The sequence below is a fragment of the Carlito syrichta genome, unplaced genomic scaffold, assembly GCF_000164805.1.
Source record: "Carlito syrichta isolate Samal-C Ts95f unplaced genomic scaffold, Tarsius_syrichta-2.0.1 Scaffold304513, whole genome shotgun sequence".
Lineage (NCBI taxonomy): Eukaryota > Metazoa > Chordata > Mammalia > Primates > Tarsiidae > Carlito > Carlito syrichta.
In genome coordinates this window covers 98014-113123 of record NW_007248609.1, presented here as the reverse complement: position 1 = coordinate 113123, position 15110 = coordinate 98014, and the positions used below count along the sequence as shown (strand labels likewise).

The window sequence follows — 15110 nt, the reverse complement described above, 5'->3', positions numbered from 1 at the left end:
CAATTTGAATGTATTCTTAAATGTTTTATTTTTTTCTCAAAAGCTAGGACATTTTCACCTATTATTAGCCTGGTGTGTAAAACATATCAACCTGTCTCAAAGGATTGCCTGCTTATCATCTGTAGGCCTGGAGTCTCATTTATTATTATCCAATACTTTCATAGCAGCAGAGTGAAAGCTCATATATTTTAATTTAGCAGAGAACTCTATACATACCCTCATGTACAGCCTGTTTACATAGTTTGACCTGTATATCTTGATTACTTGGTTTTCTAACCCACAGTAGATAAAAAGCACTAAGTTGTAAATGTACACATTGCACAAAAAGGGACATTGAAGAAGGCAGGATAACTTGCAAAGCAAACTTTAAATGTCATTCTTGTGTAAAATTGCCCAGACCTCCAAGTCAGGCTCGATTGCTCCCCCTCCTCCATTACGAGGATATATATACCTCTGTTTGGCACAGGGTAAGGGTAATAATACAACTTACCTAAGCAACCCAAAAGTACACTGCTTCATGGTAACTGATGTTCCAGTTGGTGTCAGCCTGTAGCCATCAAAAATGTTCTGTTAATTATAAGAAATCTGAGAATTAGACTATTTGAAAAGTATTTCTGCCATGCGTGTAATCCCAGCACTTTGGGAGGTGGAGGCAAGAGGATTGCCTGAGCTCAGGGATTCGAGACCAACCTAGGCAATTTGAGGAGACCTCGTCTCTACAATAAATCAAAAAATTAGCCAGGTGTGGTGGCACATACCTGTAGTTCCAGCTACTTGAAAGACTGAGGAGGAAGGATCGCCTGAGCCCAACAGGTGGAGGCTGCAGTGGCCGTGAACATGCCACTACACTCCCACGGCCACTGCACTCCAGCCTGGGCAATAGAGTGAGACTCCAACTTAAAAAAAAAGAAAAATATTTCCATGAATTTTAAAAGTTTAAATTGAGAAATTAAATAAGCTTTGATTCATTGGAAAAATTGGTGTGGGATACAATGTATTGACAATAATGTGTACCTTTGTTATCATATAAGAACAGGCTTTAAAGGTTTTAGGCATGACATTCTTTCCTGTGTTTTCTTGGCTTTAAGTGGTTGATTCTTCTAGATAACCTGAAAATCTTTTTTGCCTTAAATTGTATAATTATAGTCAATTATTTTTTATTAAATATAATTACCAGTTTGCAGGTGTTTTGTGCTTTGGAGTAACACATCTGTTGGTGGTCAGTTATGTATAGTTTCAGATTTCAGTGAATATGAATAAAAATTGATCAATCTCTCTGCTTTATTAGCATGGACCAGACAGTGTTCCCCTTTGTGTCATACAGGAAGTAAATGTTTTGGCTTTTCCTATGAAAAATGTCACACAAAAATTCAGACTAGCTGTGCTTTAAGAAACTGCTAACTGAGAGATGTTAATGAAAGCAATAAAAGCTAGAGTTGTCTGTGAAGGGGCATTTTCATTTTGTGGCTCGGGCAGGTTAAGCATTGATGTTCTAATTGAATTCATAGTGAGGCCTCCTTTGTTTCTGCAAGTATCTGAGGAGCCAGATGTACACACAATGTTGGACTTGGCATAGTTTCTGGACTGTATGTTAGCCTGTGAATCCCCTCTTTGACCATAAATGAGCAGTTATCTGGTAAGTACAAAGCCTTTTTGTTTCAGGAACTTTTAGGGAAACTACCAGTGCATATAAAATAGGTGCACTATTAAGAGCTTATACAACTTCTCAACTTCATTACCTACGAAGGTCAGTGTCAATATCTAGACCCCTCATTCATGATCTTTAATTTAGCAACAACAGGCCATGTTTTAGTTCATGACATTTCTGCATTACCTTATGGTCTCTGGAATATTGGTTAAAGTTCTTGATGGTGCTTTTACTTAGGAAAACTGTCTTTAGGAGCCAAACTATGCACATTTTAACTGAGCTATGAACTCAAATCTCTCTTACCCATCAACCATTACTTTATGGACTAGATAGAAGAAAGCTGAGACTGTGATGATGATAACAAAATAACTGCATCTAGCATTTATTTAGAAATTACTGTGAGCCCAATACTATGCTAAGCTCTTTACACAAATTTATCCTTAATCATTACAACAAACCCCAGTGAGGGGTTATTGTATGCCCATTTTACAGATAAATAAACTGAGACACAGAGAATTTTGATAACTTGCCAAAAACTAGTAAGTGGTGAAACCAGTAGACCAATCCAGGTAGTCTGTCCTAGAACCCATATTCTTTTCTTTAAAAATTTTTATTATATAAAACTTTTGCCTAGTTCAAACTTCAAACCAAAGTACATTCAGAGAGACCCAGCTTTTTTGTCTCTCCCCTCCCTGTCTTCTTTCTACTCAACAGAGTTAACCATTTTTTTAAAAATTGTTTTGGTTTATCCTTTTAGAAAATAGGTACAAATATATGTATATGTGTGTGCTACTGTATATATATATATATATATATATATATATATATATATATAAACCCAAATCACTAATCAGATTATGCTGTAACTATTTTGTTTCTATTCCATTTCAAAACTTTTTTTAAATGACTTTTCTTGTCAGAAGCAGTCTGGTAAATATATTTTATATCACTTTGCATATATCTGCTTAAGTGCTGAATTTACATTCCCATCCCCTCTTACACTTTGTCTTGAGTAAAAATGTTTCTCTAGAAAACTTGCATCTGATGCTGTGTAATCTGGCTAGCTTATAATGTTGAAATTGGGCTTATCATGTAAGTCTGCTGTTTTTCTCTAAAGGGGGAGGGAAAATTATAATAGTCATTGGATTTAGCTTTCATTTGCTTAAGAAGAACAGGTATGAGTTGGTTAGTGTTCTGCAATTTTCCATGTTTCACCTTCATGGAGGTTTGAGTATTCTAAAGCCATAGAAAAGGACCAGATTTCATTGATCTTTGCTTTTATATTCCTTCATCTAGAGTCTTCAAGTTATTCTTCTGTTTGGTAAATATGTATGTAGGTTTTCTAGGGCTGCCATAACAAATTACCACAAACTAAGTGACCAAAAACAATAGGAATTTATTCTATCACAGTTTTGGATGCCTGAAATCCAGAATCAGTCAGTCTGCACTCCCTCCAGAGATTTTAGAGGAGATTTAGTCCTTTGCTTCTTCTAGCTTTTGGTGATTATCAGCATTCATTGATTTGTGATCAGTAAATCACTCTAATCTCTGCCTTCATGGTCACTTTGCCTTCTCCACTCTAATCTCTGCCTTCACAGTCACATTACCTTCTTTTCTGTCTCAAATCTCCCACTGCCTTTTTCTTATAAGGACACTTGTCATTGGATTTAGGGCCTACCTGGATATTTAAGAATAATCTCTTCATCTGAAGATTCTTAACTTATTTACATCTGCAAAGACCTTTTTCTAAATAAGGTATATCCAAAGTTTTCAGAAATTAGGATGTAGACATATCTTTTTGGAGGCAACTATTTAACATACTATAATATGTTTCCAGGCTACTTAGGACAGATTTCATAAGCAGTTATATCATTTAGGAAGATGTGGCTTATGCTTTGTGATGAGGTGGTGTGGCATAACTATTAGACCCAAAGCATGATTTTGCAATTGATTAATTTTGTAAAGAATATCACTTGGAAAATAATGAAATATTTTAGAATGTTGACAGATACTTTCCAAACTTAAGGTAGGATTTCCCACAGCACTTATCTTTCCAAAAGATAGTAATTTAACACAATTGTAAATTGCCACCACCGCTTAAGCCACTGTCTCATTAAAGATACTCTCCTAATTTATAAAAATGGACCAGAGTGTTAAGCAAAATGGTGATTCAGTGTCTCCTGCTAGTTACTCAGAATACTGATCTCTGTGGAAAACATGTTAAATGGATATGTCTGTGATCCCTTCTTACCTACTTACACAAAGCATTTTATAATAAGCCACCAGTTTTTGTTTCTTGTAGAATTAGCTTTTTCCCTGTGCAGCACCCAATTAACTTTAATTGGCTAGGATTCTTGGTAGGAAGGTCATTTTATTGCCACCTGGATAACCAGCATGTTTAGAGTAGATTTCTAATTTTCTCAGGTCATATTTTGAATTCTAAATCTTCCCTAAGTGAAACCAACAAGCATTTGTAGAATTGTCCCTGCAAAGTAGCAAATGGAATGAGGCCTTATTCATTTAAATGGCATCATTTGATTATACAATTGTTTAGTCCTATATTCTGTGAAATGATGTCAGTTTAAACAAAACTGTGCCCATTGAGAATAAATTGCTTTATTAGATCATGCTCTGTGCCTCTACTATTTCTTCTCAGAGAATCTTTATGAGCATTAAAGGCTAAAATGTTTGTTTGATAGCATCTCTTTCTCTGATCTTCCAGAAATGTGGACACAATTATCTTCAACCTGTAAGTAGTTGTTTGATTTTTTTTCAGAGTAGAAATTAATAGGTGAGACCAATGTATGTATGTTTTTATGTAAAAACATGTTCCCTCATTGCTTAGATTTTAACTAGGCCTTCATTACTGAAATCATTGTCAAGTTAGCTTAAGAACTCATGAAATCTTTTTTTTCTGTTTTTGAAAAGGCAGAATCACAAAGTTGAGGTTGCCACAGACATTTAAGTTGTATTTCCAGGCTAGTGAGCACATTTCTGTGCCACTTAGTCCCTCAGGGACCCATTGAATCAGAGGATAACACAAGTCCAAGTTGTAGCTGTACCCATATCATCAAACCCCACCTCTGACATTTTGAACTTTCCACACAGCTAAGGCTCCCTTCCAGGGACAGGATTTGGACCCTCGCTGAGTGCCTCAGTAAACTTATCACTCCTGTCTTCCTCACCCTTGATGTGTTCACTTGATAGTGATTAAAAACTGATAGACCAGATAGCAAATGGTTAAAAAAGAAAGTGAACCTAAGGGCATTCTTCAAAAGTTCTAAGTATAAAGATAACAACTATAATAAAACTGCAAACCTTCCCAAATTAAAAAAGTTATAAATAAAACAACACAGGTGGGGGTGGTGGGTACTCCTACAACCCAGATAAAAAACTACTTGTATCCCCCAAAGGTATTGAAATTTTTTAAAATTTAAAAAATAAAAATACAGAGTAAAGAATACACATCTGGTGAAAAAAACATAGAAAATGTAACATGTTACACATAAAATATGACAGGGTTGAGACCAAACATTTAAATTGTACCAATAAATGTGAATGGGCTTAACACCTATTAAAGAAAAAGATTATTATTTTGGCTCACAAAATAAGACCCTATGCTGTATACAAGAGCATACCTAAAACACCTATTCAGAAAGGCTAAAAATAAAGAGATGGACAGAAATATGGAAATTAAAACAGAAAGGGTAGTGCTCCTGATATTAGACGTAGTAGAATTGAAGCCCCAAAGACAAAGGAGACTTTTTAGCACTAAAAGCTATAACTCATTAGGAAGATATTATATTTATGAACACTTATGCACTTAATAGCACAGCAGTCATCTTTATGAAGCAAAAACTATAGAACATGCAAGGAGACATAAATAGAAACACACTAATCATAGGAGACTTTCAAATACCTCTCGCAATCTTGGGCAGATTAAGTGAACAAAAAGATAAATAAGGAGATAGAAAATCTGAACAACATAAGCAGTCAGGTAGATCCTGATGAATATCAAATTCTATTCCTTTATGTTAAAGATAATAGACAGTAAACCGTCTCAAATGCCTATGGTTCATTCACAGAATATGATCAAGTATTAAGATACAAAGAAAACATCAGTCATTTCCATTGAGTAGAAATATAAACAATACTCTGATCACAATGCAGTAAGATCAGAAATTACTAACAAAAACAGAAAGGTTCTTCCACGTGGAAATTTTTAACACTTTCTATTAAACAATGCTTGGGCAAAAAGAGGAACTAAAACTGAAATTATATATTTTTTAAAATAATGAAAATGAAAAAATTGCATCTCGGATGCTTTCTCCATATCATAACTTGTATGATGAGAAGGAGGTAAGCATTGGTCAACCTAGTTTTTCTAGAAAGAAATAAAATACTTTAATTCTCAATGTTTCTAATGTTTTAATTATAGTATACTATTAGTTCTACTCTTTTTTTCTATACATTTATAGCCAGCAGTAAGAGCATTTCTAATGTTTTGTCAAAATTGTTTAAAGGTCACAAAATAATCATAATTTTTCCCATTAACATTGCTTTTTTTTTTTTTTTTTTTTTTGAGTTGGAGTCTCACTCTGTCGCCCAGGCTGGCATACAGTGGCACACTCACGGCCACCCCAGCGTCAACCTGCTGGGCCCTGGCGATCCTTCTGCCTCAGCCTTCCAAGTAGCTGGAACTACAGGCATATGCTACCATGCCTGGCTAATTTTTATTTTTTTATTGTAGAGACAAGGTCTTGCCAAGTTGCCCCGGCTGGTCTCAAACCCGCGGGCTCAGGCAGTCCACTTGCTTTGGCCTCCCAAAGTGCTGGGATTACAGGCTGAGCCACCAAGCCTGGCCAACACTGCTTTTTAAGATTTCAGCATGCATTGTCATTTTTATGGTCCTGCGCTGCTGTGCAAAGTAGGACTGCCTGGACTTTGAGCCCTCTGTGCAAATAAATTTGAAAACCTGGATAAAGATAGGTAACTTCCTATGGATATAGAGATTACCGAAATTGACCCCTTTAGAGGTAGAAAGCTCAAAGAGATCAGTTTCCATAGAAGTAGAGAAAATTATTAAGGACTTACCCCGCAAAAAAATCACCAGTTCAGTGGTTTCACAGGGACCAGATAGTCTCAGTAATATTCAGATTATTCAAGAGCCTTGAAAAGGGAGGAAAATGTCCTAATTACTTTTATGAAGCATGTATAATACTAATACCTAAACCTGATAAAGATAATATGAAAAAGAAAACTATAGATCAGTGTCATTATGAATATGATGCAAAAATATTAGAAAACACCATACTAAGAGAATAATACATCATGACCAAAGTTGCATTCCAGAAATGCAGCTTTGTTTCCATTTTAGGAAATCTAATATACAGCATATGAGGAAGAAGACAGAGATGCCCACTATCTCCATTGTTATTCAGAATATTAGTAGAGGTATTAGCCATTGCAGTTAAACAAGAGAAACCAATTAGAGACATAAGACTAGGTGAAGGAAATGTAAAACTCTATTTGCAGATAGTATAGTAGTATATATGGAAAACTGTAGAAAATCAAAGATAAAGCTAGTTTGAGCAAGAAAAGAAGTAAGGTAGTAGGATATGAAGTTAACATAAAACCAATAGCTTTTATAACCAGTTAGATTACATAAACATACTTGGGGCATGTTTTACTGTCAGAAATTAAAGAATTATTCAAAAAAGAATGGAACTTGTCAAAAGAGCACAGACACCAACCTGAAAAGCTCCCAATGGCCAAAGGTGAAATAATTTGAGCAATAAAGTAAATAATAATAATACTGCATTATAACCCAAGGAATAAGATAGATACCCATGAGTCTATAATGGTATTTTTTAAATGAAATAAATAAATGGGGGTGAAGGGACAGATCTTTCTTACAGAGAAATTTCCATTAATAAATGTTGAAGGAATAGAAAATCACCATTAGAGCACCACAGTAATTATTGCTGCAGCCAAGATATCCACCAATTGATGAAAATTAGTCCATGACAGTTTGAGGAGAAACTGGATATTTTTATAGTCTCAAAGTATCTCCTCTAAATATTTAATGACAAAGGGAAATAAAGTAACCTACCCTAACGGCGTAGGAAACCAACAAAACACTACCTGAACCAAGTGATCGAGTTAAACATCATCAGTAATAAGACCTGTATCATACATCTTGATATAATAGAATGAGAAGTCCACAGCATCTTTTCTGTGGTATTCTTGCCAAAAAATGCTTAACTTTAATCTGATCATGAGAAAACATCAGGCAGACCAAAATTGAAAGGACATACCACAAAATACATGACAGGCACTCTTCAGAAGGGTCAAGGTCAGGAAAGACTGAGAAACTGTCACAGATTAGAGTATACTAAAGAGATATGACAATTAATTGCAATATGGGATCCTGGATTGAATTCTGGAACAGAAAGACATCAGGGAAAACTAGTGAAATTTGAATAAATTCTCTAGATTAGTTAGTAGTAAGGATTATAGTAATGTTAATTTCCTGGTTTAGGTCATTTTACTCTGGCTATGTAAGATATTAACCTTAGAGGAAACAAAGCGAAAGACATATGGGAACTCTGTACTATTTTGGTAACTTTGTAAGTTTAAGATTATTTCTAAGTAATTTTAAAATGAGGTGATAGTTAAATAAGCAATTATAAGTTATCAGTGGAAACATGTTGCTTAATTTAAGAGAGTTAAGAATCACTTGTTTCATCTAAACAAGCTGTACTGATTTAAATTCAGGGAGCCAATGAAAATAATTCAGGAAGGACCCCTTTATCCTTTATTAAATCCAGAATAAACTGGCTTCTCTGGAAGTATTTCAAACAGAAGCTGATCTGGCCATTTAGGAAGTTAGAGACGTTTCTCTTGTTGGAAGTGGAGAGTGGGTAGAGATGGTCTTTTTAAAAGGAGGACATTAAATGGTATTAGTTCCATAGTGATGGTCTTTTTAAGGTATGTGCAATGTCTTCACAGGTATTCCGGAAGGACCTCATCAGTGCCATGAAACTTCCAGATTCTCACCATGTTAATCCTGACAGCTATTACCTCTTTGCTGATACATGGAAGGAAGAATGGGAAAAGGGAGTCCAGGTACCAGCCAATCCAGACACTCTTCCACAACCTTCTCTCAGGTATTTGCATGCTTGCATCTTTGACTTAGGGAACAAATACTCTCATGGTTGTTTGTGTGCTGCTTAGGGAGAAACTTAGAGCTAATTATACATTTATATACAAAGCCATGCACCCTGTTCACCAATTCGCTCAGACCAGTGGTAGGTAGATTATTATACCAGGCTATGACCATGTAACCAGGTCAGTAGTTAAGCTTATTTATTTTGGGATATGTAATATGTGCCAATTCATGAGATGAAACTATTTGAAGTTCAATCTGAAATTATGATAAGGTTTTAGAGACCAGGATTTTCAAGTCTGACTCAATAATCAATAGCATTCATTAGTCTTTGAAGTCAAACAGAACATTAATCACATAATGTCTGTCTTAATCTGTTTTCTGTTGCCATACTAGCATACCTGAGACTGGATAATTTATAAAAGAAGTTTATTTAGCTCACAATTCTTGAGGCTGGGACGTCCAAGGGCATGGTGGTCAGCTTTCTAGCAAACGCTTGTTTTTTTTTTTTTTTGAGTTAGAGTTTCACTCTGTCACCCAGGCTGGAGTGCAGTGACACGCTCACGCCCAACCCAGTGTTGGCCTGCTGGGCTCAGGCAATCCTTCCACCTCAACCTTCCAAGTAGCCAGAACTACAGGCACATGCCCGGCTAATTTTTTGATTTATTGTAGAGATGAGGTCTCACCAAGTTGCACAGGGCTGGTCTTGAACCCATGGACTCAGGCATTTCTCTCACCTTGGCCTTCCAAAGTGCTGGGATTACAGGCTTGAACCACCATGCCCAGTCTATCAAAGGCTTTTAAACTGTGTCATAATGACAGAAAAGAAGAAGGGAAAGTGAGCACATATTTAAGAGACTGCAAGAATGAACCAAGTTCACTTGTTTTTTTTTTTTGAGTTGGAGTCTCACTCTGTCGCCCAGACTGGAGTGCAGTGGCCGCTCCCGGCCACCGCAGCCTCGACCTGCTGGGCTCCGGCAATCCTTCCGCCTCAGCCTTCCAAGTCGCTGGAACTATAGGCGTGTGCTACCATGCCCGGCTAATTTTTTGATTTATTGTAGAGATGAGGTCTCTCCTGCCCAGGCAGGTCTCGAACCCACGGGCTCAGGCAGTCCACTCACCTCAGCCTCCCAAAGGCACGGGATTACAGTCTGAGCCACCGAGCCTGGCCCAAGTTCACTTTTAAAACAACTCACTCTTCAAGAACTAATTCACTTCTGCAAGAACTAACTTATCCCCATAAGAACTAATCAATTCATAGGGCTCTGCCCTGACAACCCAATCACCTCTAAAAGGCCCCACCTCCTAACACTGCCACAATGGGAATTAAAGTTCCAACACACTAACTTTTGGAGGACAAATTCAAGCCATAATAATGCCATGGGGAAGTTTTTTTTTTTAATATAATAGGGGTCTCATAATGATATCTATAAATACAGGGCCAAAAACATACAGAGTTTGTAAAATGCATAAATGCAAATGAAAAGGGATTACTGGAATAACTAAGTTGACTAGAAGCACCTGCTCTTCATTTGCAAAGACTTGAGAAGAAAGTTGAAGTAGGAGAGGGCTTTGGTTTTGTGGAAAGAGAATGACTTTTCTGCCAGAGGAAATAGTAATTCCAGCTCCTCAAATGAGCTGGTTTTGGAAGCCACTTTTTTTTTTACTGGTCTTTATGTTCCCAGTGCTTTACACAAAGGCTGACAATAAATAAAATGTTCAGTATAAGTTTGAGTGAATGAAGGAATGAATGAATATAATTGTAGAGTGCCAAATAAAGGGGCTGGTGAGATTTTCTACTACATATTAGGTTCTTAAAGAGCAGAAATAACATTCTTGAATTCTCTGCTCCTAGCACCAGGTTTTTAGGACCTAGTCATGCTCCAGAAATGCTTTGTTGAATCATTTCTAGGAACCCAGGCCCAGACTGTCCCACCCACAAAGGAACTGTCCATGCTCTGTTAAGGAAAGTTCCACAGCCTTGCTCAGCATATGTCCCAAGCCTCACTAGCTCATCATCAACACCATCTCCTGCCTCGTAAAAATCAGAATAGCGTCATGAATAAACACAGGAGTTGATCATTTTCTTGTCCTTACTGTCAAGTATTTTTGTATAACTATAGCAACCCTGATGCTGACCATCACCATTCTGTTGATACTCTGAGGATTATTGAGAGTGACTAATATCTTGACTTTGATCTTGTTGGTAAATCAGTATTGATTGCTCATTGAAAGTGTTTTTAATCTGTCAGGCTAAGTGGAAAATGTCTAGTGTACCACTTATAAAATGGTATCTGACTGATGAGTGAGCCATAGATAGTAGGGTAGCAAGAACGGAGCAACAGTTTAGGAACAGAAATTTTTTTCATACATTACATACTCTATTATTATTATTATTTTAGATCTGGCTTGTTTTATTCAACAATTATTTTATGATTTCATCTGTGTTTTGTATTTCAATACAAAGAGATGATTTGTTGCTGAGTACTATCCCATTATGTGTGTATACCACAATTTGTAAAGTCTTTTGTTGATGGGACATTTGAGTTATTTCCATTTTGGAGCTATTACAAATAAAGCTCATAAAAACATTCTTAGACAAGTCTTCGTACTTTGGTATTAGTTTCCTAGGGCTGCCTTAATGTATTAACCACAAACTAGGCAGCTTAAAATAACAGATATTTACTCTCTCCCAGTTCTGGAGACTGGAAGTCTGAAATTAAGGTGCTGGCAGGGCCACACTCCTTTTGAAGGTTCTAGGGAAGAAGCCTTCCTTCCTTTTACTAGCTTCAGAAGCTCTTGGCTCCTGGCAATTGATGGTAGGAACAGTAATTTTAGGGACTGAAAGATTTAGCTTGTTCTCAAATGGAAGGATGTGTACTGCCTAATTCATATGAGACCTCAGTGCTCTATTATTTGTTCTGAGGATTTAGATTACTTACCATTTAAAGTGTTGTGAATTTTTGCTAAATCTCTTGTTCCCCATAGTTATTTGCCTAGCATATAAAACTCTTAATTTTAATTGACTAACGCAGACTATTAAAATATTGATCATATTAAATTCCTTAATGAAATCCTGAACTGGTTGCCCTTGGTACATAGAGTATATTGTTTTCTATTTTCTGTTATTATTTTTATTTCTTTTTTTGAGTCAGGGTTTCACTCTGTTGCCCAGACTGGTACAGTGACATGATCACAGCTCACTGCAGCCTCAACCTCCTGGGCTCAGGCATTCCTTCTGCCTCAGCCTCCCAAGTACCTGGAACTACACGTGCATGCTACCATGCCTGGCTAATTTTTTTATTTTTTGTAGCGATGAAGCCTCACTATGAGTGTGTCATCTAGTCTGGCGTTTACTGTTTTTTAGAAGATATCAATAAGAACCATACTGTAGTATATAGCCTTTCCTATGGAACAATGACCTCAAAATTTAAGGTATATCAGAATCACCTGAGGCACTTGTTGAAATAGATTTCCTAACCCCAACCCCAGAGCTTTTGATTCAGTACTTATGAGGTGTGAGGACTGGAAATTGATGTTTCTAACAACTCCCCACATGATGCTAATGCTACTAGTCTGGATGACACTTAGAGAACAATCATTATGGAATATTTTTATCTTATTGAATTTAATCGAAATCTCCATACTTTTATCAACTTTCTTGGATTTCCTTTTTGACTTTCTTTTTTTTTTTTTTTTTTCTTTTTTTTTTAAGTTGGAGTCTCACTCTGTCGCCCAGACTGGAGTGCAGTGGCACACTCCCGGCCACCGCAGCCTTACCCTGCTGGGCTCCGGCAATCCTTCCGCCTCAGCCTTCCAAGTAGCTGGAACTACAGGCACGCACCACCACGCCCAGCTAATTTTTTATTTATTGTAGAGATGAGGTCTCGCCAAGTTGCCCAGGTGGGTCTCGAACCCGTGGGCTCAGGCAGTCCACTCACCTCAGCCTCCCAGAGTACGGGATTACAGGCTGAGCCACCGAGCCCGGCTTATCATGCTTTTAATGTCATATCTGTGAACTCTTCACCTAGCACTATGTCACAGAGATTTTAGTCCTGTGTTTTCTTTTTTGAGTTTTATAGTTTTGCATTTACATGCATGATCTATTTTGAATTAATTTTGTATAAGATGTGAGGTTTAGGTCAAGGTTCAAAATCAGGTAAGTTGATTCCTCTCACTTTTTGTTTTCAAAATTACTGAGGCTCTTCCAATTTCTTTGTCTTTCCATACAAATTTTATAATAAGCCTGTCGATATATACAAAAAAAGTTGCTGGATTTTCATAGAAGTTGCATTAAACCGACATATCATTTGGGGAAGATTGACATCTTTACTATGTTCAGCCTTCCAATTTCCCATTTATTTAGATCTTCTTTTATTTCTTTCATTAATAATTATATAGCTTTTCACAAGCAAGTCCTGTACATTTTACTAGATTTATACTTAAGTATTAAAATTTTTTGAGCAATTGTTAATGGTATTGTATTGATATTTTTGGTTTTTGGGTGTTCGTTGCTAGTACATATGAATACAGTCAATTTTTGTGTGTTGATCTTGTATTCCTGCCACCTTACTGAATTATTTAATTCTGACAGTTTTTGAAACAATATTCCTTGGAATTTTCTATGTAACCATCATGCCACTTGACACTTATATAAAGATAATTTCATTTCTTCCTTTCCAATCTGTTTACCTTTCACTTCTTTTCTTGCCTTACTGCAGTGGCTAAAACTTCCAGCAACGTGTCGAATAGCGTAGTATGTTTTGCCTTGTTCCCAATCTTCAAGGGAAGGTATTCAGTCTTTCAATATGCCAACACTAAGATGGCAGAGATATTAGAATTATGTAGCAAAGATTTCAAGTCAGCTGTCATAAAAATACTTCAGTGGGCAATTATGAACACAGTTTGAAACATGAAAAAATAATATCCCTCTTTCATTCCTGATACTGGCAATTTTTGTTTTGAGTACTGTATTGACAATTATTTATACATTTTTATAGTATTTTATTATAAAGATGTTTTAACATTTTATTTATGCATCTCTTTTTTCTTGCTATAGGTTGGTTGGTTTTATTTTTATTATTTTCTCTGTTTCTTTTTTTTATATCAATATTTTTTATTTTGATATTGTGGGGTACAGTTTAGGGTTAGGTATACAAATATGCTTCGTTCAGGCACCCTTGTTGATAAGGGGTGTCTCCCCATCCCCAGACAGATATTGACTACCATTAATCCCACCTCCCTTCCCCTCCCCCCCATAGTTTCCCACCACTGTCAGTCTTTTTTTTTATAGTATTACGGTGGATGTTCAAGGTCCGCTATATGAGTGAGAACATGTGATACTCAGATATTTGTTTCTGTGAGAGGTCACTCAGTATTATAGACCCTAGTTCCATCCAGGTTGCTGCAAGTTCATGATTTTGTTCTTCCTTATGGCTGCGTAATATTCCATTGTGTATATGTACCGCATTTTTTTAATCCAGTCCTCTTTTGATGGGCAGCACGGTTGGTTCCATGTTCTTGCTATTGTGAACAAGGCTGCGATAAACATACGTGTGCAGGTATCTTTTTTATAGAGTGATTTGAGTTCTTCCGGGTATATTCCCAGTAGGGGGATTGCGGGATCATATGGAAGGTCGATTTTTAGAACTTTTAGGAATCACCACACTGATTTCCATGGAGGTTGCACTAGTTTACACTCCCACCAACGTGTAGAAGTGTTCCATTTTCGCCACATCCTCTCCAGCAATCTGTTATTTTTTGAGTTGCTAAATGATGGCCATTCTGACTGGAGTTAGGTGGTATCTCAGTGTAGTTTTAATTTGCATCTCCTTGATTACTAGTGAGGCTGATCATTTTTCATGTATCTGTTGGCTGCTCGTATGTCTTCTTTTGAGAACTGTGTATTCATATCTTTTGCCCACTTTGTAATGGGGCCATTTGCTTTTTTTCTTTTCAGCATGTTTGAGTTCTTTGTAGATCCTAGATATTAGGCCTTTGTCAGACATGGAGTTGGCAAATATTTTTTTCCCAGTCTGTGGGCTGTTGCCCTGCTCTCTTGATGGTTTCTTAGCCTTTGTAGAAGTTTGTAAGTTTGATGAGGTCCCACTTGTCTATCTTATCTGTTATGGCCTGGGTATTTGGGGTTTTGCTTAGGAATTGGTTGCCAGTTCCAACTTCCATAAAGGTGTCTGCATTTTCTAAGGTTCTTATAGTTTGAGGTTTTACATTTAGGTCTCTGATCCATTTAGAGTTAATTTTTGTGTATGGGGATAGCTAGGGGTCCTGTTTCAA

General features: G+C 36.7%; 1 protein-coding gene across 1 annotated transcript in view; it reads left to right on the top strand.

Moving 5' to 3' along the window:
* Positions 1–15110, top strand: part of JADE3 (jade family PHD finger 3) — a 141926-nt gene that overhangs the window by 71982 nt on the left and 54834 nt on the right. The window contains exon 5 of the mRNA XM_008060085.1: positions 8660–8817. Within this exon, the coding sequence (XP_008058276.1) occupies positions 8660–8817 (158 nt within the window). The remainder of the gene's footprint in view (positions 1–8659; positions 8818–15110) is intronic.